Source organism: Phyllostomus hastatus, unplaced genomic scaffold, assembly GCF_019186645.2.
Source record: "Phyllostomus hastatus isolate PE091 unplaced genomic scaffold, TTU_PhHast_1.1 phas_contig_80, whole genome shotgun sequence".
In the NCBI taxonomy this organism is placed as follows: domain Eukaryota; kingdom Metazoa; phylum Chordata; class Mammalia; order Chiroptera; family Phyllostomidae; genus Phyllostomus; species Phyllostomus hastatus.
The window spans coordinates 26,246,746-26,274,497 of NW_025333960.1; the positions used below are offsets into that span (position 1 = coordinate 26,246,746).

At 35.5% G+C, this 27,752-nt stretch overlaps 1 protein-coding gene across 2 annotated transcripts; it reads right to left on the bottom strand.

The window, feature by feature from the left end:
* DSC1 (desmocollin 1) lies at positions 1–27,751 on the bottom strand. Of its 2 annotated transcripts, XM_045850013.1 has the most exons (17): positions 27,447–27,751; positions 24,615–24,699; positions 23,154–23,356; positions 21,394–21,513; positions 20,157–20,312; positions 17,451–17,595; positions 16,138–16,304; positions 15,602–15,736; positions 14,018–14,203; positions 10,427–10,686; positions 10,134–10,276; positions 5,595–5,807; positions 4,891–5,133; positions 3,493–3,614; positions 2,503–2,757; positions 1,710–1,755; positions 1,501–1,629 (listed from the first exon to the last, which is right to left on the bottom strand). In XM_045850013.1, exons 1-16 carry the CDS (start codon positions 27,507–27,509, stop codon positions 1,720–1,722), a joined length of 2,532 nt encoding a protein of 843 aa, XP_045705969.1. In that variant the 5' UTR covers positions 27,510–27,751; the 3' UTR covers positions 1,501–1,629; positions 1,710–1,719. The 2 variants fall into 2 exon arrangements, with proteins under 2 accessions (XP_045705968.1, XP_045705969.1); XM_045850012.1 differs by lacking the exon at positions 1,710–1,755 and having other exon boundaries at positions 1–1,629.
* Between the last annotated feature and the right edge of the window lies 1 nt (position 27,752).

Below are 27,752 nucleotides of genomic sequence, written 5' to 3' on the forward strand. Positions count from 1 at the left end.
CATTTGCTTCCCAGGCACACCCCAACCAGGGATCAAAACTGCAACAAGGTATGTCCCCTGACCTGGGATGGAACCTGCAGCCTTTCAGTATACATGATGATGCTCCAACCAACTGAGCCACCCACCCATGCAAAACAGTTTTTATTGCATGAGAAATTTGTGTGATGTATTAATTGTTTATAAATTTATAGTCTGAAACTGTATATGAACAATGATAAATTTATAGTCTGGCACAGAAGACTCTTAAAATATTATTTAAATTTTTTTCAAATAAATAATATATAGTATCCTATTAAATTATTATGCATTTAAAATAATTTATTAATTCACATGTTTATTCATCTATCATTCAAAAATATTTGGTGTTGCTTTAATAGGTTTCAGTTTTTAACATATGCACTCCAGCCATGCTTTGTGATTTTCTATTTTCTTACAGTAACTACAAATGTAAACTGAGTATTAGGTTCCACAATGAATGAAGGGTCATTCAGTTTTTAGCATCTTCAAAGGTCTAAGTACTGTGGATCAGAATTTCAAACCTAATGCCCACTGGGCTTATTTCACAAACGCTTAAAGATTGTGGACCTGTGGCAAACTAGTGAATGCATGTTCTTGCAAAGTTATTTATATTTTTAAAAAGTAATTATACACCATGATGAGCAAAGAAACCATATTTGTGAACCTAAGTCGACCCATGGGCATCAAGGTTGCAATTCCTTCATGGAAATGCTTTCATGTAAAGTCTCCATGGCTCAAATTGCTGTGGACTTATTTTGGCCTATGTCTTTCCAATGGCCCTAGAAGCTATAGGAACTTGATGAGGCATTCCCATGGGCAGAGATCCAAGTACCAAGCTCTGAAGCATCCTGAAAATAAACAGTGCTAGGAGCATCTCTGCAGGTGAAAAATGTAGTGAGAAATGAGCTATTATTTACCAAATTGAAGACTGCACCAAAGAAGACTTAAAAAGCCTTCAGTACATAGCCACTTGTGTAGAGGGAGCAATTCTCTGGCACCAAAGACCATTTCTTAATAGATTATTTTCCCCAACATTTAAAAGAAAGCATTTAATTTTCATCTAAAATAGAAATTCATTTTTATTAGCCTCCACAATCCCCAGCTGTTCTACATATGCTCCCATAGCACGCAAAGTAACAGAAGGTACAAGGAAGAGCAAAGTACAGTCCTGGAAAGGGCAGTATGTACAGGCATATACAAGAAAATGAGCCGATGGAACAGTTATTTCTAGAAAACACCGAAGTTATTCTAGACAAGGAGAACTTAGGGAGCTTTCTATTTATAGTATCCTTCTCTACAGGTCTTGACATTTACCTCCAATAAACAAACACATTAGCAGGCGCTGCTATCATTTTACATTCACTAAACTCCTGCATATGCCCTTGTAGATGTTACTCCATTAAACAGGCACATTTATTTCTTTACACATGTTTTTGCTAGTGTCCTAAATTTGGGTTCCAGATGATCCAGAAACTCAAGCCCTTCTTCTTCCGGCCGATCGCTGCAGCAGCCTACGGAGCCGGCCATGGACCCCTTTCCTTCATAGTTGTATGAATGAACATAGTCTTCAGAATGTTTATGCTCCTCATCTTGTCCGCACAGATATACTTTCTGTATTAAAAAAGATCACATTTTATTATTTTTTAAAAACACTTGAATATATTAGCATAAAAATAATGTCTTTGATTTACCTTTTACTGTTTAATTTTTAATCAGAGTGTGTCCTCTAATGGATTCCTACATATAAAAAATGCACATGATTGGTCTATATTATAGTCATTCTTAAAATATCGCAAATATTTAAATGCTCCCCGTGAAAACATTTATGAAAACTAAAGCTACACGTATATCATACAACCAACTTACTATTTCCCACTTGAACATAAGAGCTGTATAGTTGAACTGGATCTCCGTGGCTTCACATGTTTTGGGGAAACCAATATTTGCTAGGATTCTTATCATTTATACACTATTAAATAGCTATAATAATGTAATATATTAAACTGGTTAATATTAATTTATAATGATTAATCTGAACATAAAACAAGGAACCAAAACCCCAAATAAAAGCTGAAGTTTATCTGGTTGATATTGACAGCCAGGATTTTATGACCACATGAAGGATTTAACACACTAAAAATTGTGTATAATTTATGATCTGTGTACTATTCTCTAACAAATATTTCACTCTAGGTGATATTTTCTTTAAATTTTTAGGGAAGAAACTATCAGTTTTTTTATACTTCCTAAACATGACTACATATGCCACTCCCAGACAAAGTTTTGTAATCCTTATTTTAAACATTGAACTTTACAAAATCATTTTTCTTTTTGGGCTTGTACTTGTCATCCCTAGCTATAATAACTCAATATTTAAAAAGTGATGAATTCCAGGCGTAGGAGAAATAAAATGTTTGGGAAATCCTGATTTATGAGCAGTGTTTAACTTTCACAGGATATGAGCTCAGAGACACCAGCACTTACTTCGCCAAGCCGAGGCTGGGTGAAGCTGTGCCAGTCGGTGTATGCGTATCTGCCGGTATCTGTCAGCCCTTGTCCTGCTCCCTTGACAGACTCCAGGATCTGCTGTCCACCTCCTTTGCTGGAATCCAAAGTGTAGCCTCCTTTGACCATCTCAAAGTTTTGCTGTGTTTTGACTCCCTGGCCACCAAGAGTGCCAACAGATATGCTTGTGTCACAGATGTTGGATGTCTGTGTGGGGAGTCTAATATTTGCTTCCTAAAAATAAAGTTAGAATTATAAAATGGATAAATCAAATTGAAACTAACAATTTGCCTTTATGTCTTTCACACCACAGGCAAATCACTTACTGTGCCTCTCAGTTTCCCATACCTAAAATCAGGATAATCATAGTACCCAAATGTTAGGTATTATGGGTTGAATTGTGTCCCCCCCACAAAATTTGTATATTGAAGTCTTAACTCTTAGTGCCTCAGAATGTGATCTTATTTGACAATAGGGTCATTATAGATGTAACTAGTGAAATTAAGATGAAGTTATCAGTTAGGGAGGGCCCCTAATCCAAAAGGTAAAATTTGGACACAGACATGCACACAAGGAGAATGACATTTGAAGATTTGATTTATACTGCCATCAGCTAGGGAACCACCCACCAGGTGCTGGGAGAGAGGCCTGACAGGCTCTTCTCTGGCACCTTCAGAGGGAACGTGTTCCTGCCAACACCTTGATCTTTTAAACTTCGGCACTGTGAGACTGCACATTTCTGTTGTTTAAGTCACTCACTTTGTGGTACTTTATTATGACAGCCCTAGAAAACTAATACAACAGAATTATGAATTTTAATTTTATTAACACAAGTATGGCACTGAGCTTTGCTTGGCATAGTAAGTGCTCAATAAACATTAGATGTATTATTATTACTATTATTATATAATAATGAACTGTCATCATTGCATCACCACACAGTCAAAAAAAAAGTGAAATATGGTTTACCATTACTTCTTCTCCAGGTCCTTCAGTATTTGATATAATTAAATTTTGTTGGGCCACATCCTCTGGAAAACATTTCTTTACTGTTTTCCTAGCAGTAACACAGAAACATGTAAAAAGGGCACCTAAAAAATAAAAATATTTAGGTAAGTAGAATTATTTTTTGATGCTGATATATATTAAATCATTTGAATCATATGATTGTTTAAAAGGTTCTTTGGAGAACCTAAAAATTTTTATTCCATAAAGTACCCTTGGGTCATATAATTTAAAACAGAATATTAACAAATGTATTAGTATACAGACCATCTCTTAGTGAGATTATGTTATTAGACTAAATAAGAAATAGATCAATAAAAAAGTAAGGAAGATTAAATGAGTACAGTTTATTAACAGTTCTCTTCCCAGGTCCAGAATTAACTTAAATATTTCCCTTATTTTCTCCACACTGAAATACTAACTTTATTTGATTGAAATTTAAGCTAGTATTATTAGTATTTAAAACACATACTCTTAATGGGCTTGGAGTCATAAAACAAATGGTTTTAGGCATAACCATATTATGTATTAGGCATAAATACAAACAGGAAAGGCAATTACATAAAATCAGTGACTGGTTTTGAAATCGTACATCACTAACACAGCTCTAAGAGAAACAACCAGTTTAACTTGAAACTCATATCAATGAATTAGGAACAGCAAAAACTGTGACAAAAACTTATAAATGTGAATAGAATGTGTGTAGCCAAATAGATTGTTAATAAAGAAAGAAAAGAAGGAGAGAGGGATGGAGGGAGGAACGATGGGAGAGAGGGAGGGAAGTGTGGGCAATGATTTCTATCACTTTTGCATCTCTGAAAAACAGTTCTCAGGATGCAAAATCTTAACATTCTTTGCATGAATCGCTTTCCCTCAGTAGCTCACCATATGACTATTTTCCATTCATTCCACTCAATAAAGTTTTGTTAAGATATATGCTATATCATATTAATAACAGTGAGCATAAACCTCTAAGTAAATTTTGGAGCTACTCTTTTCACTAATTCTTTTTTGCATTCACTACTAATATTTTGTATGAGAGGGAATCTTGATATTAATTTTATCCAACCTTCTCATCCTACATATGGAAAAAAGAACTTAAGAAGAGGAAATGATTTAACCAGTGTCTCACAGATAATTATGGGAAGAATTAAGGTTACACCTCTGAAAATTACTTTAATCTGTTCTTAATGATATGTTTCTTCTTCTATGACTCAGAACCCTAAGTCTTCTATTACATGCAAGATTGTTAAAAAGAGCACATTTACCAAAAGCTATAAATGTCATTGATATAAAGAATTGTCATGTTTTTAAAAATATTGGAAAAATTCCAGCTAATGCATTCTAGATAATTATACTTACATAACAACAATGCAGAACCCAACACCATGGAAAGAATTGCCCATTTTCCAAGTATGACTTTTGGTACGTCGGCATCACGCTCTCTCTTCAGAGGCATGCTACACTCAGATGGTGTTGTACAGTCACATACTCTGACTGACAATACGTGTTTTGCAGAAAGACCATGTTTATCTTTTATTTCAACAGGCACACTATAAATGTTATAATCAAGTTGTTGCTTTGTACGAAGCAATGCAGTTTTATCTATGGGAAAAACAGAAGAAAATATGTATTGATATCACCTTTCAATAATAATATTATTCTGACTGGTATTCTTGGGGTGAGGAACAGGGATAGGAGGCACAGAGTTTACCTTAGAAGAAACTTTCCAGTGGTTCATTTTTTTTCTTAAAAATGATTTTTAATTCTTGATAAATAAGGAACACTAATTGATATAGCTCTATGCCTATATTAGACTAGTCTATACTTAACATGTTATTCAAATATTATATTAAGAAAATTTGTTTTCTTAAAATATATTCAAAACAAGAGTCTAAACCTCATAAATACATTATTACTTACAATAGCTGGGTATTATTCTTATGGGATCACTAAAATAATTTCTTAAAATTAATCCTTAATTATCATCATAAAGTTAGGTGAAAGTCAAAACCATCAGCCATCTCAAGTTTCTATTGATTACAAGATTTAGCGTAATTACCCACCATCCTTCTTTTCTAAGGTCCAAAGTCTGTTGACAGAATTATCCAGACGGAATTCAAAAGGTGGACCATTCTCAGGTCCATCTGGATCCGTAGGTGAGAGAAGAGCAAAATCCTGATTATGCTGACAAATTGTCACATCTTTGTCAATTTGTGGTGGATGATCATTATGATCTTCCAACAGAACGACTAATGTGCCAGTGCAAGATCTGCCATCTAAGAAAAATTGAAAATAAGACATATCTTCACTTACAAATTTGTTTTCCACCATTTCTATGATACACACTTGACTGCTTTGTACTAACTGTCTGAACTTGAATTCCACATTTCTCAGATCACTTTACAACAAGTACAAAATCATGACAGGTGCTTTTTAAAACTAAAAGGTATGAGATTGTGAATAATATCACTAACAGAATAACAGTTGAAAGTAAAACTGATTCTTTACATTTGTCATTCTGAAGAGCTATGTTCATGCTCAAGATAAAAAGACTTTACATTTGGTTATCAATCACTTCTTCAACCTACTCTCCTGACCCTTTTCCTCACATACTCTTTGCTCAAACTTTAAAATTGGTCATCAGACCCACTTGGGGTGCTCCTTCTCATGTCTGTTTTGATACATTTTGTTGCTGCTGCCTGGAATACTCTTCTCTTCCTCTTTGCCTGAAAAAACCTCATTATCCTTCCAGAATCCACTCAAATATCACTTCCTCATGAAACTTTCTGTGACTTGTGTGGATAATGGCAGCCATATTCTCCTTTCATTTCTCATAACACTTGGCTTATCAGCGGCTCACACATTGAACTGTGAACATTGTTCATCCTCAGAGCTAAGTCAAATTCATCTTGAGAGCCTAGTGAAATGCCCAGTATGTCTTGGCTAACTTATAACTTAATACTAACACATTGAACAGAACGCGCATACTCTTTCTATACTCTGTAAAACAAAAACTTAATTAAATAAACCATAAACACAAGTTTGCATCCCCACCCTAAATCAATTAATTTGTTCTTGAGGATAGGGACTCTTACTCATTACTAGATGGCCACTATTATTGGATTATTGGGTCCCACAAGTTTCAATAAATATTTTTAAGTAAAATAGTGCCTATTAGTTGTGTTAATAGATAATTAAGTTCAGAAAACATGCTCAAATTTTGCTATATGTGATAAGATAACAAAGTACAATAAATGTTAATTTTCAAAACTGAAATAAAATAATAATTGATGAAATTTCTCAGTGTTTTGCTTTAATGCTGGTCTAAGTTTTGGAGCATTTATGTTGTTTATCATGAGGACTACTATAAATCATATGCAAATAAAATCTGATTTTTTTCTTTCTAGTTTGAAATATTACTTAAGCTGTATAATGTAGTATAATTCAGTAATTTTTTCTGTTGAATAACTACAAAATCAATCAATTAAAAGTGATTTTTAATTAATTACTTACAAAAGATAATTACTATATATACCTATTTTAAAACCATTCTATCTGATAAGTTTTAAAATATCTATAAATAAAAGAGGGATATAGCTCCTGTAAGATTAAATCTGAAATAGCATAGAAACATTTTCACACTGCCAGAAAGTTGTAAATGAATCTGAATACAAATAACTTTAAAATCACTAAACTAAAAAAGAAGTGAGTTATGGAAAAAGAAACTATTTTTAAAGATTAAAAAAATGTAGTTATAGACACTACAATCTGAGCCAACACGTGTGCTGATTTTATTTTTTTTTAAGATTTTATTTATTCACTTTTAGAGAGGGAAGGGAAGGAGAGAGAGAGAGAGAGAGAGACATCAATGTGCAGTTGCTGGGAGCCATGGCCTGCAACCTAGGCATGTGCCCTGACTGGGAATTTTCACAGCCTGCGCTCAATTCACTGAGCTACACCAGCCAGGGCCTGATTTTATTTTTAAAATTTTAAACAAAGAGCCATTTCTCTCCATGGAACAAGGAGAGAAATCCCATCTCAGTCTCTATTTTAAGTATATTATTAAAAATGAATGCTTGATAAAATAGGAAGACTCATAGATTGGCCTTCCAGCCAAGATGGAGGCATAGGTAGATACACTGTGTCTCCTCACACAACCAAAAGGACAACAAATTTAAAAACAAAAAATAACCAGAACTGCCAGAAAATTGAACTGTATAGAAGTCCTACAACCAAGGAGTTAACAAAGAAACATTCATCTAGACCAGAAGGAGGGGTGGAGATGGGCAGCAGGATGAAGAGGACTCGAGGCAAGGTGGAGGCTGGCAGAGCTGGCAGTCCCACATTCACGTGCAGATGAACCAGGAGGAACAACTGGGGAGAGAGACGGACCACACAGCCCAGAGACCCAGCACAGGGAAATAAAGCCTCAAAACCTCTGACTGAAAAAACCTGTGAGGGTGGAAGCAGCAGGAGAAACTCCCAGCCTCACAGAAGAGTTTGTTAGAGGGACCCACAGGGTACTAGAACATACACAAACCCACCCACCTGGGAATCAGCACCAGAAGGGTCCAATTTGCTTGTGGGTAGTGGGGGAAGTGACTGAAAGTCAGCAGAGAGCTGAATAAGAGGCATTGTTTCCTCTCAAATAGAAAGGTCAATGATATTCTAGGCAGAGGGTGTATTAAAGAGTGCTTTCCAGGGTGACAGCAGGAAAACCAGCCTGACTAAGATGATTGACACAAGAAAGACCAGGAAATAAACTGGACTTTTAAAAAAGCTACAAGAACATTTAGGTCGTCATCCTAAAGTGTTTGTGAGCATCAAAACTAAATGTTTATGTGGAAATATAAACAATTACTTATATATTTGGCCTTTGGAAGAATATATTGATGGAATAAAGTTCTAATAAACAAAACCCTTCATGTCACCAATATGGTTTTCCATTTAACATCCCTATCTTTACTTCTTCTTGATCATATCCAGGTTATCCATAAGCCTGGGGCATATATTCTTACATTTTAGATTTAGCATTTCATTTCTTTGGGTTATAATCACTGTACTTCTTTTAGCACTAAAACACAAAGTTAATATCTTATAGTTCTGTTCTCCATGTTTTCCATCTCTCCAAATAGTACTTCATTCACCAAGCTTCTGTATTTCTGTGAAAACTCCTACTTTTATCCTTTAATCTGGACAGCTTTTAACTGATTTTCACTTCTTATGATATTTATACTTTCTCTTACGGGGAAAGTTTTCATACCATAGAAATGCTTATGAGACTACAATAATCCTTTAATCAATATCATGTGAGATTTTGACCTTGTCTATGAATTTTAGTTTTCATAGTAACTTGCCTAGACAATCAACATTTATGGAATAAATGAGCAAATATAATTATTGCTTGACAGCGTAATTGTGGTTTTGAACCATTCAGATTTTATTTTTACTTATACAGGAGTAGCAAGTCACCTAAGACTATAGAGTAATGACAATATTAAATCTATTTCTCAGTTAATGTTGTCCCCATTCTTTAGCAGATTTTTTTAACCTATACTAAAAGAATTACATTAAAAGATCTCAGCCTGTTGATGACCAATGTTGTGGGTAGACCAACCACTTATCAAAGGAAACTTTGAAAAAACAAGTTTATTACTTATTTTTCAAAAACAAGAAATTTCTTGGCACACCAGGAGCTATCCAGTGTGGTCACAGGGTGGAGTAGGGTAGGGATGCAGATGGAGGAGGAAAATTCTGTCATGGGCCTTGAGTCAGGATGGGGATGCCTAGGGTTTCACAGGCTCACTGTTTATCAGTGATTTTAAAACACAAGAGCAGGAATTTAAAGAACAAGGATGGGAAAAGCAGCCTGGCTCCTTTTTCTAGTCCTGTGGCTGGCAATGAATGTATTTATTCAAAAGAGCCATTTTGAAGCGGATGTCTCAGCAAACACGCCTTAAGACAGGCATTTGCATTACAAAAAGAAAAACCAACAGTCAGTAAATACACTAATTCCACCACAATGTTACCTGTTCACAGTGGTTTAATTCCTGGAGTGTCCTTCTCAAGGGTTTTGAGAGACTACTTCATGACATTTGGAAAACATTTCTTCTCAAGATAGGCTCTAGAACTAACCTTGGAAAAGGATTGCAGGGTATAGCAAAAGACTTGTTCAAGAGTCATTGTGTGAGCATACCTTTAGGCCATAGGGGAAAATTTTGTTCCCCATTAAGAGGGGCTCCAAACCAACTGGCCTTGAACCCAACTGTTTTAGGCAGTTTGAATTCTTTCAGCCTGTCCAAGTCATAATGATCTAAATCTAAACTCCTGTCCAAAAATGGAGATCCCTGAGGATGCCAACATGTCCAAGGCAGAGCTCAAGTAACAGGGACCGTGAAACTTAAACTCCCACTTCTCAGTTTTGTGTCATTGATGTACTGGGAACCAAATTGGGGTGGTCTCCAAAATATTAAACAATCATAATGCAAACATTTTTTGTATAAAATTTTGATCTGGAAATAAATAAATTTCATCCCAAGATTTTCTATAAAGTATACCCTATATTTATATTTTACATTTCATTTCTAGAAAATTGCACTCACCTCTATCAGTTGCAACCACTGAAACATTGTATTGGTTGTTTTTTACAAATTTTGATTCTCTATCTAATACTTTTACAGTCCTCAAGTCACCAGTTTGTTCATTAATGTCAAACCAGTTATCTTCATCTCCTATCTTCTTATACCTAATTTTAAGAAATCAATATAAATGATCAAACCAAAAACTGGATATAATCTCAAAATTTATCATTTTAAAAAATACATATAACTTTCCTAAACTTAAAATCAATTTACATCACAATTAAAAATAGGGAACTTTTTGAAAAATACATTACCTTAAACCTTCACCACTGCGTGTTTCTGGATCCAATGCTTTGTATCCAAAGAGTTCTTTGCCAACTGGGAGGCCATCTGTACTCTGAATAACTTTTACTGGTGGTTGGCATTCAGGGCCCTCATCACTGTCTTTAATTTTAACAGTGACAGTTGTAGTGCACATAGTAGGAGTTTGAGAGTTTGGCGCACTAGAGAACTGTGCTTCATTAAGTACACCAATTTTCAGAATAATTTGGTGGTTGACTTCATAGTTCAATGGCTGTTAAAGGACATACTTTAATTAATCGATGTATAACACTATATATAAAAGACTTACCATCATAATCCAAGCTCTAGCACAAAAGAAAATATCATTTTTATACAATGTTACCAAAAGAAAGTGCTAATGTATTTCAAGACTCATAATTAGCTCCCTACAATGACAAAAATGATCAAATGCAAAATTGTTGTTTTTAAAATTTAATCAATTTTTCACTTAGCATACTTATCTCCAGGTCTATACATGCTGTCAAAAAAGGTAAGAAGATTTCCTTTTCCTGTACAGCCAAGTAGTATTCCATTGTGTAAATGTACCAGTTTTCAATCTATACATCTACAGACCTTAACTGTTGTAAAAAAATGCTGCAGTGAACACAGGGGTGCATATGTTCTTTCAAATTAGTGTTTCAGGATGCTTAGGATGTATTCCTAGAAGTGAGATCACAAGGTGAAAAAGCAGTTCTATTTTTAATTTTTTGAGGAAATTCCATACTGTTTTCCACAGTGGCTGCATTCCCACCAACAGTGCACAAGCGTTCCTTTTTCTCCACATTCTCCCCAGTTGTGTGTTGATTTATTTATGACAGCCATTCTGGCAAGTGTGAGGCAATACCTCCCTATGGTTTTAATTTGCATCTCTCCAATGCTTTGTGACATTGAACTTTTTTTCACAGGTCTGTTGGCCATCTGTATCTCCTTTCTGGAGAAGTGTTTATTAAGGCCCTCTACCCATTTTTTAATTGGATTGTTTATGTTCCTGGTGTTGGGTTGTGTGAGTTCTTTGTATATTTTGAACATTAACCCCTTATAAAAGCCAGTCAGAGAGAGACAAATACCATATGATTTCATTTATATGTGGAATCTAATGAAAAAAATAAACTGATGAACAAACTAAAACAGAGGCATGGGTATATGGAACAGACTGACAGCTGTCAGAGGGGAGGGAAGTGGGAGGACTGGATGAAAGGAGATGAGAGATTAGCCAAAAATCATACATACATAGACCATACACCACACTATGTCTGTGCACATAGACACAGACAACAGTGTGGTGATGGCCAGAGGGAAAGGGAGGAAGAGGGTGGGGGCTAGGTGGAGGTAGGCAAAGGGCAGGGAATGGGGACAGAAAGAGACTTTGCTTGGGACGGAGGGTGCACGATGCAGTGTGTAGATGATGTTTTTTTATTGAGTTGTATAATTGAAACCTGCATAATTTTCAAATCAATGTCACCTTAATAAATTTAAAAAAAGAAAAGGGGCATCAGTGGATAAACTATGAAATATAAAGAATCTGTGGTTTGGTTAATAGTTCTATATACTAATGTTAAATTCTTTGGGCAAGCATACCATGGTTATGTGAGACGTTAACACTGGGGGAAGCTGAGCAAAGAAAGGGTCTATGGGAATTAACTCTGTACTATTTTTGCAACTTTTCCATTAATCTAAAATTCTTGCAAAATAAAAGTTGAGTTTAAAAAGCCAAAAATACTAAACTAAACTAAACTAAAATGTAATCAAATTTTCTTCTCACTTTTCTTTGGAAAGTTCTTGTCTTCATTTTTTGCATTATTAGTTTAAATATGAATAGTAATACAGAATTAAGGTGTGGCTTATTCCAGTTCAAGCAGATTACTATACTTATCAAATGGTATAACAGTGATAAACAAGATAACGGAAGCCCCCTCCAAGCTATCATTAGACTCTCAGCATATGACATTGGGCAATAATGGAGCAGTTATCTGAGTACATGAGTCAAAAGATATAATGATATTATTAAGCAGCACCTTTGAAAGCACATTATACTTGGTTTGCTTTGTTTCTGATCAAAATGCTCAGTCCCGAACTGAATAGTCAGAAAGAATCCTAAACAATAGTTAAATAATTAGAGATTAAAGTCTATCAAGAAAACAAAAAAAGGAAAACAAGAGAAAGAAACATAAGAGAAGAAGGAGCAGGAGAAAGAGGAGAAGAGAAGGAGGAGAAGGGGGAGAAGAAGGAGAAAGGGGAGAAGGGGGAGAAGGGGAGGAGGATGGAGACGGGAGGAGGGGAAGGGGAAGGAAATAGAAAGAGAAAGAACAGGTGATATAATTTTTTTAAAGATTTATTTATTTATTTTTAGAGAGAGGGGAAGGGAGGGAGAATGAGAGGGAGAGAAACATCAGTGTGTGGTTGCCTCTCGCATGCCCCCTATTGGGGACCTGGCCTACAGCCCAGGCATGTGCCCTGACTGGGAACCAAACTGGCAATCCTTTGGTTTGTAGGTCCGCATTCAGTCCACTGAGCCACACCAACCAGTGTGGCAATATAATAATTAAAAGATATTTTCTATAAACCTTATGAGAGAGGCAGAATTTGTACATAAAGTTTCCAAGACAATGCAGTCTATAAAAAAATAATGATGGAAGTATGTTACAGATTAGTGTGAACAATGGGAGAAGGACTTAGAATAGAATCAGGTTCAGTTAAAATAATCATTTTAGGTGCCCATAATAGAAATTGAATTTTTAAAATTCTAAAGCCATGGCTACCTCAAAATATAGGGTGATTAATAGGCAAACCCACTTTATATTTAGTAAAGTGTCTTATCAAATAGACTACAGAGAGGCAAAAGTGTAACATGATCGTGAAAGGAATGGAAAGTCAGGAGGTTTGATTTCAAATAGTGATTCTTCCATTTTTCTCTGTCTTGTGTTCTATAAAATAAGGGTTTTGGCCTTGACCAGGTGTGGCTCAGTGGACTTTTAGGTACTGTAGACCTAAAGGTTGTGCGTTCAATTCCTGGTCAGAGCACACATAGGGGTTACAGGTTCTGTCCCCAGGTGGGTCTCATAAGAGAAGCAATCTATCAATGCTTCTCTATCACATTGATGTTTCTCTCCCTCTCTCTCTCTATCCCTCCCTTCCCCCTCTCTCTGAAATCAATGAGCATGTCCTATGGTGAGGATAAAAAAAATAAGTAAATAAAAAATAAGTAAAATAAAATAAAAAGGATTTTGGATACGTGGGCGTCTAAGAATGCCTCTAAAGCTAATATCTAATTACTAATTCAATATTTCTCTGCCTTGGTTTGTCACATCTGTAGTACAAGTACAAGTAAATTTTTGTACCTGCCATGCTTTTCCTCTAAGAGAGAAAATGAAGGTAAAATAGTAATAATAATAATAATAAATTTTTAAGCCAATGTAATCATTTCATTATAATTCACTAGTCATGTGCACACAGAAATTTATATACATATATATAAATGTCTACATATCAATTAAGTTGGAAATTTATGAATCAGTTAAGTTAGAATTTTTTAAAGGATTGCTTGATTGTTTTTGTTTGTTTACCTTGACAACACACAAGACTGCTTCATTTGTATTTGGGTCTGTGCTGATTTTAAAGTTTCCATTTTCATTTCCTTGTAGGATCTGGTACACAGCCCTTGAGGAAGGAGTATTTGGCAAATCCAGGTCATGTACACTCATTCGTAAAATCTCAACATCGATTCTGTTTTCTTCCACTTCTGCAAAATACTAAAAAAAAGTCTCTTGTTATAAATTTATAGCTTTAACAATATGACTTTCTCCTCTAAAATTTATATTTAAAGTAAAAGAAAGCAAAGGAATATAGAAATGTGCAATCATATATTGGGAAGAATTTATAAGTGTGATGCAGAGTTTACTTCTTTCCTTACTACTTTTTCAAATCTTATCCACCTTTGAAAAAGCAACTTATGCCTTAACTTTGCAACTTCGCTGGCAATTTTCCTACATATCCAAGCCCTCACATTCACCTCTATTCTGAACCCATAATATTTATAGTCTATTACCTTCTTAGACATAGCAAGTGCTTCTATTAATATATTTAGCCTTTAATATTCATGGCTAATTACAACCTACAATGATTTCTTATTATTACTAGATGACCCATTATGCCAATTTTTAAAAATTTACCTTTGATTCTCTAGCAAACATCTTAAAGAGTTTTTCCTTTTTTTGAGAAATTAAATCATAGTTTTTCCCATAACCAAAAAATAAATAAGGTTATGGAAGTATATGATATTAAAAGACTAAAATAACTAGTAAATCAGAATCTTCTAGAGATGCAGGATCAATTCATAGAAGGATGACAGCTTGGGAGTCACAGGAGCACAACAGATCTTGAGTCTTACCCCACTTTTTCCTCTTACGTGGTGCATATGTATGAGATCATAAGCTAGGCACTTAACTGACCTTCCATTTTCTCATATAAAATATGGAATAATGCCTATCCTTACAAGGTATAGCAATTAATATAAAAATAGTATGGATGGATCTAGCACTGCAGGTTTTCCATTCTTTCATTTGTACTATGGTATAGATTAATGAAAAACTGAAGATTACTTACTAAAAGGTCAAGAAAGAACTATTCCCTGGAGTTTTCCTGCTATCTATATTTCTTGTACAGTGTAGTTCCCAAGGGAACGTTTGTTCACACTCAGCATGGGAAGAGCCTGCATGTCGATGGCCACGGGCAGCCTGTACTACTGACTCCCCAGCAGAGCAAAGGATATAAAGCTAGTCTTTTTTCTTCTTAAGATGTTGAAGTACAAATGACACCAGAGACAGGGCCTCTTCTCCTCCATTCCATAAAAGGCATTTAAATCCAAGGAATCTGATACCATAACTTGGCATCCAAGAATGCACTGAATACATGAACATCTTCAGGGGCTAAGAAGATTTTATATGGCCAAGAGAGTAGTTATTTCCCTAGCATCCAGAACAACTGGCACTTCAGTGATTTCTACAGAAATTGTATTTTTTTATCTATGTTATTTGTACATGGTAGCTACTAAAACTAAAATGTGTAACCTCACAGAGCTACCAAACTCCAGATTTGTTTTCAGAAAAAGTAAGTGAACTTAGATAAAAGAACACAGAAAACATACTCACAGCAGTTTCTGTAAAATATGGTGCATTGTCATTTTCATCTTCAAGTGAAATAGTAATTGTTCCTGTATTAAACAAGCCAAAATGTTGGCCCCCCATGTCTCGTACTTCCATTATTAACTGGTATGTATCACATTTCTGAATAAAAGGAAAAAGGAACATTGATGAACTTTCCCCCCATCCCCCCCCAAAGAAAATACGTAACTAAATATAGAACAAGAGATTGGTCAGTTAGTCGGGACAATGGAAAGTTAACGTGTCTAAGATAATGTCTCAACATTTAAAAGCTATTTTTTTACTATTTCAGTATCCACATATCAAATTAAGTCAATGATCTCAAGTGAGACCTCATCTAATACCTCGTACCTTCCCAAATTCTCTATACAGATAAAACAGGTGTCCAGAGAAGCCCTAACCACAGCCCGCACAGAAGCAAGCTTGGAGAAGAGGCCACAAAGGGCTTACTGTTATTTCTCTGGGAGTTTTTATCATCTTAAATATAGTGTAGTGACTTGGGAAAAAACGAATTAATTCATTACTTCTCTATCCAATAAAAGTGACGTTGTGGAGATGACGCCTGTGTCTGGGTGTACAGTGAAATGCTTTGGGTGATCTGGAATTTGCTGCAAGATTTTAAATTTCAGACGAGTATGGAGAGTGTCAGGTTCGTCGAGGTCTATGGCGGTCACTTTTGCCACTGAAGTTCCTGTTTAAAGAAATCCAATATCGTCAATAATTTAAAATAGCAATATCACAAAAATAATTAAGGCACTGCTGTAGCATATATTCCCAAAAAACACAAGTATAATAAGTGCAAGAGTATAAATACTCTCCAAACTCTAACCTTCTCTTACTTAGAAACTTCAATTAAGTGAATACTGTGAAGAACATGATTTGTATTCTACATATATGAGGACATTCACCCCACCCTTGGTAAGAGTGGTTCTAAAATTCTTCCCCCAACCCACTACCCCAGTTCATGGGCCATTTTTGGTTGGGATCCTCTCTGTAGATCTTGTTTCTTTTATAGTTCAACTTGATAATGTTATTAGAAATAGTACCACCTTTTATAGGATAACAAAGAGTTTGTGCATTTACATTTTAATAAATATGCTGAATTATTAACATGCACAGTAATTATTAATGAATGTTAGGCAAAAACATTATGTATGAGTCTGAGTATCAAGGGTCAGGCTTTATGGCCCAGAAATCAGTGTAGAATGTTGCTTTAACAAACCACTTATTATGAAAGACCAATAAATACACACATGTAATGGCAACAGACTAGAGGATCAAAGAACTGAGAACATTTCTTGCAGATTCTGTGAAAAGCTGGGCAATGTTGTTATGCCCCTGATTATACAAAGATCACATTTTTGGCTGCCCACAGCATCAAACACGTTTAAATTTTTTTTCAGTTTATCTGGAAAATATGCCAAGTAAAGCAACGTGTATGTTGTTATAAGTCAGATTAGCATTTTCATACTGTGATATTGTTTCAATCGTTGAAAATGTGTTGAGACTTCATAGGTATTCATATTATTCGTTGCTTTATAAACACATCTGTGACACGTGCACAAATCAGAAAATATATACAGCATTTGTCATATATTCCTGTTCATTGTGGATTGATCTAACAAAGTTAGTAGCTTTATGTATTATCTGCCTTCTATATATGCATAGCAAAATGAGCACAAAAAGTTTGCATTTGAAGAGTATAAGACTACAAGTTTTCTGTAGCATATTCTTGAAAGTCAAGCATTTAAATATCTTTAGCATAACTGTATTTAAAACATTAATGAGTAATTCAACTGAAGCAAAAATCTAGTGTTTTCCTAAAATGCGAACTTACCAATACGGCAATTTTCAGGCACATTAAAGATAGTCACTTTGGTTTCAAAATAGGGGGCATTATCGTTATCATCTTCAACCTTGAATAATAAGGGGAGTGGGTACTCTGGTGCATAACCATCTGCGGTTGTGGCATAGGCATATATCTGAAAGGTAAACAAACACCATCAGCTTACTCTTAAATAGCGAGCTATGCACAAAATTAAACCTAGCGGTTGGGCAAAGACATGTTTGAAAGGTACATGTATGTAACTAAGAACTTATGCAACAGACAGACAAAAACCAGCACACTCGATGCCTGCCGTATGACTTCAGCCTTCTTTCAGCATTCTCATTATTCTCCCGAGGACCACTCACTCCAGCTGAATGAGGCTGCCCCATTCCCTGCACTAACTGCATGTTGTTCTACTTGTTAGAATGCAGGTGGACTTCCACCAGTTATGCTAATTAACAAGTATTTTTGTAAGTTTATAAAAATATAAATTTTTTTCCTTGCCATTGATATACTATCTACCTCTGCGTGATTCAAGTATGCTTTTTTTTTCTCTATGTACCTGCATTTTCTTAGTTTTTACCATAAGTATGAATTTCTTGTGTAAAATAAAATGCTAATAAATACACGTACACATTCCAAATTCCACTTCAAAATGATGTATCTTGGCCTCAAATGAAACTATTTAATGTCCTTTCCCTTTAAACACCATCAAATTGCTTCTGCAATCTTATGTGTTTTATGCATGGGTAAGTGTTTAATGGATGGTTGTTGAGTCAAACAGATTCTCTTCACTGACAGGCCCAACTAAACCTGCCCAGAGTGAAATCTGTATTAACTCCATTCCTCACCACACAACTAGCTTTCTGATTTCCCTGCTGTAACCATCTTCTAAAATAATCCAGAATTATAATTCTAGGTATCTAAATTCTCCCTCTCTTTCATTAGTCTTTTTAATCTGTTGCCAATTTCTAGCAATTATGGAAGTTTTGTGTCTCTGTCATGTGTCTTTTCTATTCCCAATGCAGTCATCCTCATGTGACTCCAGACGTCTCCTACCAACTTTCATGTTGTATTCCGCCAGTTTTGCTGCAATTGTCCTAAGTGACCTCCTCCCATCTATGCGCAGCTCAGGAGTCAGATTCGCTTCCCTGAAGCACTGCTCCAGTCATGACATTCCCTAATCACACTCTTCAGCGATCTGCCTAGCTTCAACCAGAGTAACAACAAAACCCTCACTGTTGGGTTAAAGGGCAACATGTATCTTCACTGGTCTTGTTGACATGGAGAAGCATTTCCAGGACAAGCTCTGAGACAGCAAGTTTTGAAATAACCATCCATGTTCTATCTGTCCCCTTCTTCACTTTAACCCCAACAACCCGCAGATGGGCTTTTTGAGTAATAAAACTTACACTTTGATATCCATCAGTCTGATCCCTATATCTTATTTCTCAATAAATTCTGAACTGAGGCATTTAATACAGGAGTATATTATTACCATCCCCCACCACTACCATCACCACCATCATCATCACCATTATTATCATCATCGTCACCATCACATCCAAATGTCATATTGTTTAGCCTCCCTCCCTCTCCCCCTAGATTTGATATGAGGTTTTTTTTTTGTTTTTTTTTAAGATTTTATTTATTTATCTTTAGAGAGGAAAGGGAGGGAGAAAGAGAGAGAGAGAGAGAGAGAGAGAAACATCCATGTGCGGTTGCTGGGGGTCGTGGCCTGCAACCCAGGCATGTGCCCTGACTGGGGATCGAACCTGCGACACTTTGGTTCGCAGCCCGCGCCCAATCCACTGAGCTACGCCAGCCAGGGATATGAGGTTTTTTTCTTTAAACTGCTGCCATTTTGAGAGTTTGAGCTAGAGAAAATTATGGAATTATTTTATGTCTCTATTAGTTATAATTGTTTTCAGGGATAGAGCCTGAGTCTTATGGATATTTGTGAGTCTAAACACCTAACATGGAGCCTTACATTGGGTAATTCTTTAATAGTCAGCTTTTGCATTCAATTCTATTCATTTTTTTCCTTTGAGGAAGGCAAACTACATTTTAAGTGCTCTTTGGGCATGAATAGATAGAATAAAGTGAATTGGTAAACTTATTCTGGATTACTAAGGAAATAAAATGATACTCAAGATTCTTGTTGCTAAAGACACTCAAAGGGAGAGAAAGAAAAGCACAATGCTACTGAAGCTGGAGCAGCGGATCTCAGCCTGACTTCGGCTGCATTTAGACTCACCTTGGATGACTTCAAATTTTCAACTGACTGGGCATCATCTCATTCTAGTTAAATCTCAGAACAATTAAATCAGAATTTCTGGGCATAGACCAGACATTGGTATTTTTTAAGGTTCTGATGTCATTTCTAATGTACAGGCAAGGTTGAGAATAACTGAACTATATTATTATAGGAAACTTTGAGGTCAGTAAAATTTACTACTGCTGTCCTAGGATTCTACAAAGCAAAATTTATCCTTTAGAATTCTGTCATTATATTTTCTATAGGTATCCCCCACTTTTCTTCCCTTATGTCTATTGTCTTTCTTCATCAATAGCATCAATAGAAATTGAAGTCTATATTGCATATTGATAATATTTAAAATATGAAATCAAATGTTTCTTCTAATACATAAACAACACTGAAAATATTAAACCAGTAATAAACAAAATTCTGTGTAAGTAATCTAATAATCTCACCGGAAACTCTTGATATTGCTCACGATCTATGCTTCGTGTACAAAAAATATCCCCAGTATCTTTGTCGATGAAGAACAAATTCAAGGGCTCTTTGTCCACTCCTGGTCCACTTATGGAGTAAAAGATAGTGTAGTTCTGTGCAGTATCAGATTGGACCTGTAATAACAAGTGACAATTTAGAATAAAAAGTATCTTCAACCTAACATCTTGTAATAGTTCATTTTTTGTCACATTTTTTGTCACTTGCTCTTTCCCTACTAACATATTCTTTCTTTCCTCTGTTTATCTAATCAGTATGCCCTATATTTTTAAAATTCTTGTTCATAGTCTGAATGTGCAAATCCTCAAACTCTATCACTTATTTGAGTTCACATTCTTTTATGTTATCTGCATATTTATGGAATACTCATGGAGTTAAATATGCTCTTACAATTCTTTTTCTAAAATTTATTTATTTATTTTTAGAGAGAGGGGAAGGGAGGGAGAAAGAGAGGGAGAGAAACACCAATGTGTGGTTGCTTAATGGGTACCCGACCTGCAACCCAGGCATGGGCCCTAGGTAGGGAACCAAACCGGCAACCCTTCAGTTAGAAGGCTGGCACTCAGCCACTGAGCCACACCAGTCATGGTTACTTTTATAATTCTTATTCATTTGTTTTTATTTCCTTATGAATTATAACAACAGTTTCAGTTATTTTGAGTTATTTAGAATTGAAAGTTTTTATAATTTAAAAAAGTAGAAATAATGCAACTTTCCTCCCATAATTAATTCTTCAATAATTGCACAATTTTAAAGCTGGTTTATGTTTATAATACAGCTGTGTGGCAGTGATGCCACCTTTTTGGTAAACAGAAATGTTGGACTTTTTTTTGGTAAGGATATGTGATAAATAGAGAGTCGAATTATGTAAACTCTCTAAGCATGTTCTCTGTACTTGAATGCTAAAGTCTAGTAAGATATTTAGGAAAATCAGGGTATAGACTCAAGATCATCAGAAACTCAAAATAAGAAACTTTTTCTAAGTGCTAAATCTGGTTTCTAAAGGAAAGTAGCAAATTACACAGACTCACTTCTACAGGACCCTATTTCTGGTGAATACATGATCCTTAAAATTAACAATGGGTTCAAGCCCTCATTCAAAATACTATGCAAGTCAAATTGAGATTTTAAAACAACAATAACAACAACAACAACAAAAACCCTCCAACATGTAAAATTGAACAATACGAAACGTACCTGCTGAACGTGCTGTGGAAACGGACCTAACGAGTTCTCCATCAGTGAACATGGAATAGGAGCCCACCGTCTCTTGCTGCGCTGGAGGACCATGTCTTTGCTATGTCTCTTTTTAGAAACCTGCATTTGTTGAGAGAGAAAGAAATACAGCATTACTTATCATTCTAGGAACTGTGATTTTTATGCATACAGGGTCCAGCCAAAGTAACACCTGCTTGAATGTGGTTGGTATGGTAATAATATGGGTATAATAATTTACAGTTTTAATATGAACATTTCACCTGAAATGTCATAGGGTGTGCTTGAGTGTGATAATGTTGTGTTACAGAATTACATGCTCATGATTTTGTAATGAAAGATTTAGTAATAAAAAAGGGGTGTTATTTGTGCTGGATCATGTATACCACATGAAAATAAGTAAGGGATGCATATAACAATATTGTGAATAACCAACTCCTAAATTATTTCTGTTTAGTTATTTTATTGATAAGATAAACACACATATACATGCAAGACTAAGAACCAGTTCCTCACTTAATTCTTGATTTAACCAGTTAAGCAACCAGAGCTTTATAAGGCATTGGCAAAATAGGCCATCTTGAGAATAGACCCCCTAAAATGGATCATTCATTTACAAATATTTAAGAATTGATTTTATTCCACTAGAAGTGGTACAGCCAAAAATTTTAAAAACACTATCTGCATTTCAAAGCATCTGTATACCTCTATAAAGATACAGGTAAGCATTTGTTCAAGTATGTTTTATTTTACGTAGTATGGAGGCTTTAAAATTTGGACATAAGAATAATGTTTTTTTTATTTAATCTTTATTGCATTTTTCCCATTACCATTTAGTCCCTTTATACCCCTCTTCCCCCAGTGATTGCCACACTGGTGTCCATGTCTGTGAGTCCTTTTTCTTTTTTTGCTCAGTCCCTCCACTTCCTCCTTCCCCCCACCCCCACTAGCTGTCACCTGTTCTCCATCTATGAGTCTGTCTCTGTTTTGCTTGTTAGTTCAGTTTGTTTTGTAAGCTTTAAGCATATTCTAAATTAAATGAAGAAGTGTTCTCATAATCAAAAGGAATTTGGCTGGGAAAGTATCGTAAGTCAAATTACTTAATAAATGATTTTGTAATACCAAATTCATGTGCAGAGTTGGCTTAAAGTGAGGTTTGTGTGAATTCCAGTAACCTGCTCCCTTCCCATTCTTCCATCACCACCACTCACTACAAGAAAGTGAGACTAGGGTCAGAACATTCAAACCAATCCTGTGGATTGGTCATTACTCCATTTTCTGAACAGAAGGATCCCATGGGATTTTCAGTTAAGGTAGGAATAAGCTTTGGATAATCTCTTTCCCTCTTTAAAGAGAGACGCACACCCCTATAGTCACTTGAGAGAGAGTGAGCCACCCAGGGTGGAGTTCTACGCCTCCATCCTGAATCAGCTTGCACTATTTTAGACCCACCCTCACCTTGTTCTTCAGGCTGGTTGTTCTTAGTGCCACCCACAAAGCGCTGTCTGAAAGCTCTGACATTCTGACTTTGCCCCCTGGCTGCAGAGTTGTTCATGTTTATGCCATTTTGTATACAGCTCTACTACTCCTTAAAACAGTCTAGTATTTACATGTGTTAATTATCAGTCAAATAGACAAATAAGTGAGTATTAAAGAACAGTGATTTTTAATAAGGAAGGAAGTCTATGAAATGAAGGACTCACATAAGCCCATTAATATAGTCAAATCTTTGCCTAAAATACCTTCTTTGCTCTTGCTTCCAGTTCAATTTCTATCTCTTTCTGTTCCTGCTTCTCACTGTCTGAAAGAAAAATGGAAAAACTCTTCCTTTGGGGAGACAAAATGAGGTCACGTGTTGTGTAAATTGAGCCATCTTCAAGAATTCTGAAGTCAGGGTCATTTGACAGGATTAGGCTGGCCGACTGGAGACACTCCTTCAGATTCACTGTAGGGAAGAAATATCACAGCAATTTGTAAGATGAAACAGGAATAGAACAAGTTTTACAGGAATAACAACTACAAGTTAGTGCATCAGAAACAGAAAGTCACACTTGGAATTCGGTGAGTACCTGCTGCTCTAAAACTGAGGGGTCATGAAAATTAAATAATTAAATTAATGAAGTCACAGTTTCTGCTACTTTCATCATAAATTAATTTATGAATAAACATCTAATATTTTCTTTGTGTCGCTGGATTTATTATTTCCACTTTAGCTTTTACTTATGGATTTGTACATATATAAATTTGTCATTTTATATTATATATAGTATAACTATGACATCAGTAGATTTTGAAATTGTTTACAATAATCTTTGATAACTAAATCTTGCAAAAAATATGAAAATTGGTCTGTACTTATATAATATTGCTCAATAATATTACAAATAATCATTTTATGATGTATCTTGGAGGTTTAATAAACTCAGTGGTTAGTATATGTTGTGTTTGTTGTCAAAATATTTTCTTCACAAATCCATATTTAATACATTTAGCATATTTACTGTTTATCTTTAGAGTACAGACTGTATACCTTTGAAATGTGTTAAGAAAATATAAGGGATTAATTTAAAACACTGGTCCAAGCAATCTATCTTGGAAAGGTACCACTTCTGAATTCAAAATGTATTTTTCTAAATGTAAACTTAAGCTAATGAAAATCTTTGATGGAAGGCATGTTATATTTGGACTCAGAACCCTATGCTTCCGGTAGGACTGTGATAGCAAGACTAGTTGAAATTTTATTTGCCATCACAAGCTATTTTGTGAAATAGATCACATAAATTCTTGCTGTGTACTGGTGCATTGCAATCAATCTCAAGCACCAATTTTCTTCAGAGGCATTTAAGTTTTGACACATCTGTTTTATATGTAATCAATTAAAGAATCTTGACTTTGGAATTTTGGCAGCAGATCAGTTGATATGCATTAAAATATGCTTTTGGTTTTGTTGTCTTGCTTAGTTTGAACTACACTAAAAGAACTCAGCCCTCTAATGTTTACTAATTTTTCTGGCATGAAAAGTATACAATGAACTTGGCACTTTAGTTGTTTCTAACCATCAAAAAACAAGCAGTTCATCTTTCATTTATGTTGAATTTTAATGCCAAGTATCTACAATATGGCTTTTAACCCAAACTTTACAACAGTAGCCAGAAACTAAATGTAGCAGTTAAAACTATGAAGTTTTTAATACCGTTTCTCACCTTTGCCTACCAGTCTGTCAGCCTGAAGATGAGAAGGAACTCGAAGAGAAATTTTCTGACAAGCATCACAAAACAATATTAAAACCTCAAAAGGAAAAAAAGTACAAATTACATTTGATTACAAACTTTCACATTACAGTTTTGTCTTACTGATAAAAGTATTGTCAATTTTATCAACAAAGAAGTCTTCTAATCCTTTGATTTTTTTTATATTCACTTTTAAAGGACACAGCAAAGAAAGTGGCTTTAGGGGTACCACTGTCATTTAGTATCAATGAAAAAATTAAAGTGAACAGCACTTCTCAGAACCTAAATCATATCATATAATTTTAAGAAAATGTATTACAAACCACTGATTTTATATAGACATTATCATCTCTAAGGGCATTCTTAAGTGTCATTTGGATTTTTTGTAAAGATTTTATTTATTTATTTTTAGAGAGGGAAGAGAGGGAGAAAGAGAGAGAGAGAGAAACATCAATGTGGGGTTGCTGGGGGCCATGGCCTGCAACGCAGGCATGTGCCCTGACTGGGAATCAAACCTGTGATGCTTTGGTTCGCAGCCCGCGCTCAATCCACTGAGCTATGCCAGCAAGGGCTTCATTCTGATTTTTTTTTAGCATAAAGAAAGTACTTAGCTCTGGAATATAACAATCACATATTTGTACACAAATCATCATTTTCACAGACTCCCAAAATTTGAGGGTATAAGTCAAATCTAAAACTATTTGAAAAAAAATTCACCTTTTAAAGAACAACACCCACTCTTTAGATTGGCCTGACATAAATGTCAGTCTAAATAATCTCATTCACAAACTAATCTAAAAATATACATATTTCAAAATATAGAGAGTGGCTTTCAATGGCGTAGAGATATTTAAATAAATTCAAGACACAACCATTGTCTTTATTAAAAAACTAGGTAGTTTGTCCTGGCCGCGTAGCTCAGTTGGTTAGAGCATTGTTCTGATATCCCAAAGTTGTGGGTTCTATCCCCAGTCAAGGCACATACAAGAAAAAAAACAGTGAATGCATAAATAAGTGGAACAACTATTCAGTGTTTCTCTGTGTTCCCCTTTCTCTCTCTGTTCAAAGTCAATAAAAAAAACATACTTTAAAGCCAGGTAGTTCCAGGAAAGAAGGTTTATTTTGCATCAGCATCACTGCAAACACTCGAGTAATGTATGCACTGTGGTGTTAAGACAGCTACAATGTCACTAGGTGATAAAAATTTTTCAGTTCCACTAGAATCTTACGGGCCACTGTTGTGTATGTGGTCCCATTGTTGGCCATAACATTGTTATGTGGTGATGATTACAGTTTGTAATTTTACAAAAACTCTATTAGGCAGATATTACCAAAGACTGAAATTAAAAAGATGATATTTATTTGTCTTTAGTTTTAATTTAAATAGCCACTTTTTAAAACATGAGACATTTTAATTTCTTTGATTTTTTAATATTTGCATTCCTAATGCCAAGGAATGAACTAAACTCTATCTAAAAACATTTCTAAGCATAAAATATTCTATTACTTGATGATCTAAATAATGTGGAAAGAGTATTTTGTAATTAGAAATATACGTACATATACAAATATATACATCTGCATACATATATATGCATAAACACACATATACATATATACACATTATGCTGGTAGGATGTTCCCATTCCCATTCCTACACCCATCTTCTTCCCTTCTTGCTCAGAACCCCTACTTCATTGGTTCTGCCTTTGCCAGCAGAGCCAATGGAATGCTCCCCAAATACTATTACAAGTCTTCAGGTTAAATTAGCAGCTTAGCAAATTGGAGGAAGGAGGAGTCAGACACTCTTTTGGTCTCTATGAGGATCAGGGATGGATGAGCAAGGGATGAATCAAAAGGTGCTGAACAGAACACAGACCACAAACAAAAGAATCCCTAGAAAGCTTTCATCACATTTTAACTAACCCACACTGACTCAAGCAGGTTTTCGAGTTTTATTCTGCACTTCCCCCCACCTAGGCAGTTACAGGGTGAAAACAAGACCATCGATCCCACATCATGTATTAATTATATGGAAAAACTACTTATCCCCATACAATAAAATCATTCAATTCTGAAAATATAATTTGAGGTTAAAATATTTTGCCAAAATGTAAAGAGAAGAAAATTCATTGTTTAGAAATGCCAGATATGTGAGATAGTGCCCCTCTGCCCCCCTCCATCAAAATAAAAATTAGCAGCTGAGTACACAGTTACAAAGCTATTGAAAACCAAAGTAGAAGCTAGTTTAATGTTATTTGTTTTAAAAACTGTTACATTTTTCTGAAGTAAAACCCCTTGCGAGAACTAAGAGCTCCACCCTTCTCTTAGCTAGCTCCTCCTGTGTAAAATTAAGAAAGTCTTGGATAATTCCCATCTTAAGTACCCAGAATCCTTTTCAGCTTCTCACAGCTTAATGGAACTAAGCCTGTTAAATAGCTACAGCTTATTTAATGACTAGCAGCAAAAGCAAACCTCAGAACCTTCTGGGCCAAATGCCTGAGGAATAAATTCATTCCACTACTCCTTTAAAAAAATAAAACATCACAGCAAGACTGAACAGGGAATTCCCTTAAAAAAATGGACAATCTGGCCATGGGCCCTTGAAGAGTCAATGAAATATCTGCCTTCCTGGGTCCTAAGTCTTTCAACCCTTCCTCAGATTTTTCTGAGATCTGTTTTTGTTTTTCCCAGTTTATCTTCTCTGCCTTCCACTCCCACCCCTACTCTCTTTCAAGCCCAAACTGGAGGGAGAAAGCACCCAGCAACCTGCTTGAATTCCTTAACCTTTTGGTGGTTACTCACCAGGAGAGAGAAAAGGAGCTGCTTGCAGAAGAGGCTCCCTGGGGCAGCAGAGGCCACAGCCATCAGAAGCGGTCCCAATGGTCAGGGATGGTGACTGGGTAAGAGGACAGCTGGGGATGCACAATGCAGGTCCGCAGTGGCTGGCACTGTGCAGGGTATTCTGCTGCCACACTGGTGCAATTAGTTTGATCTGGAGAAGAGTCAGGAGTCAAGTGGTGACAAGAGGAGGAACAGCAGGAGACGCGCTTCCCTCCTATTCCTGGGTCAGTCTTTCTCCATCTAATTCAATTACCTCTGAACGCAAAG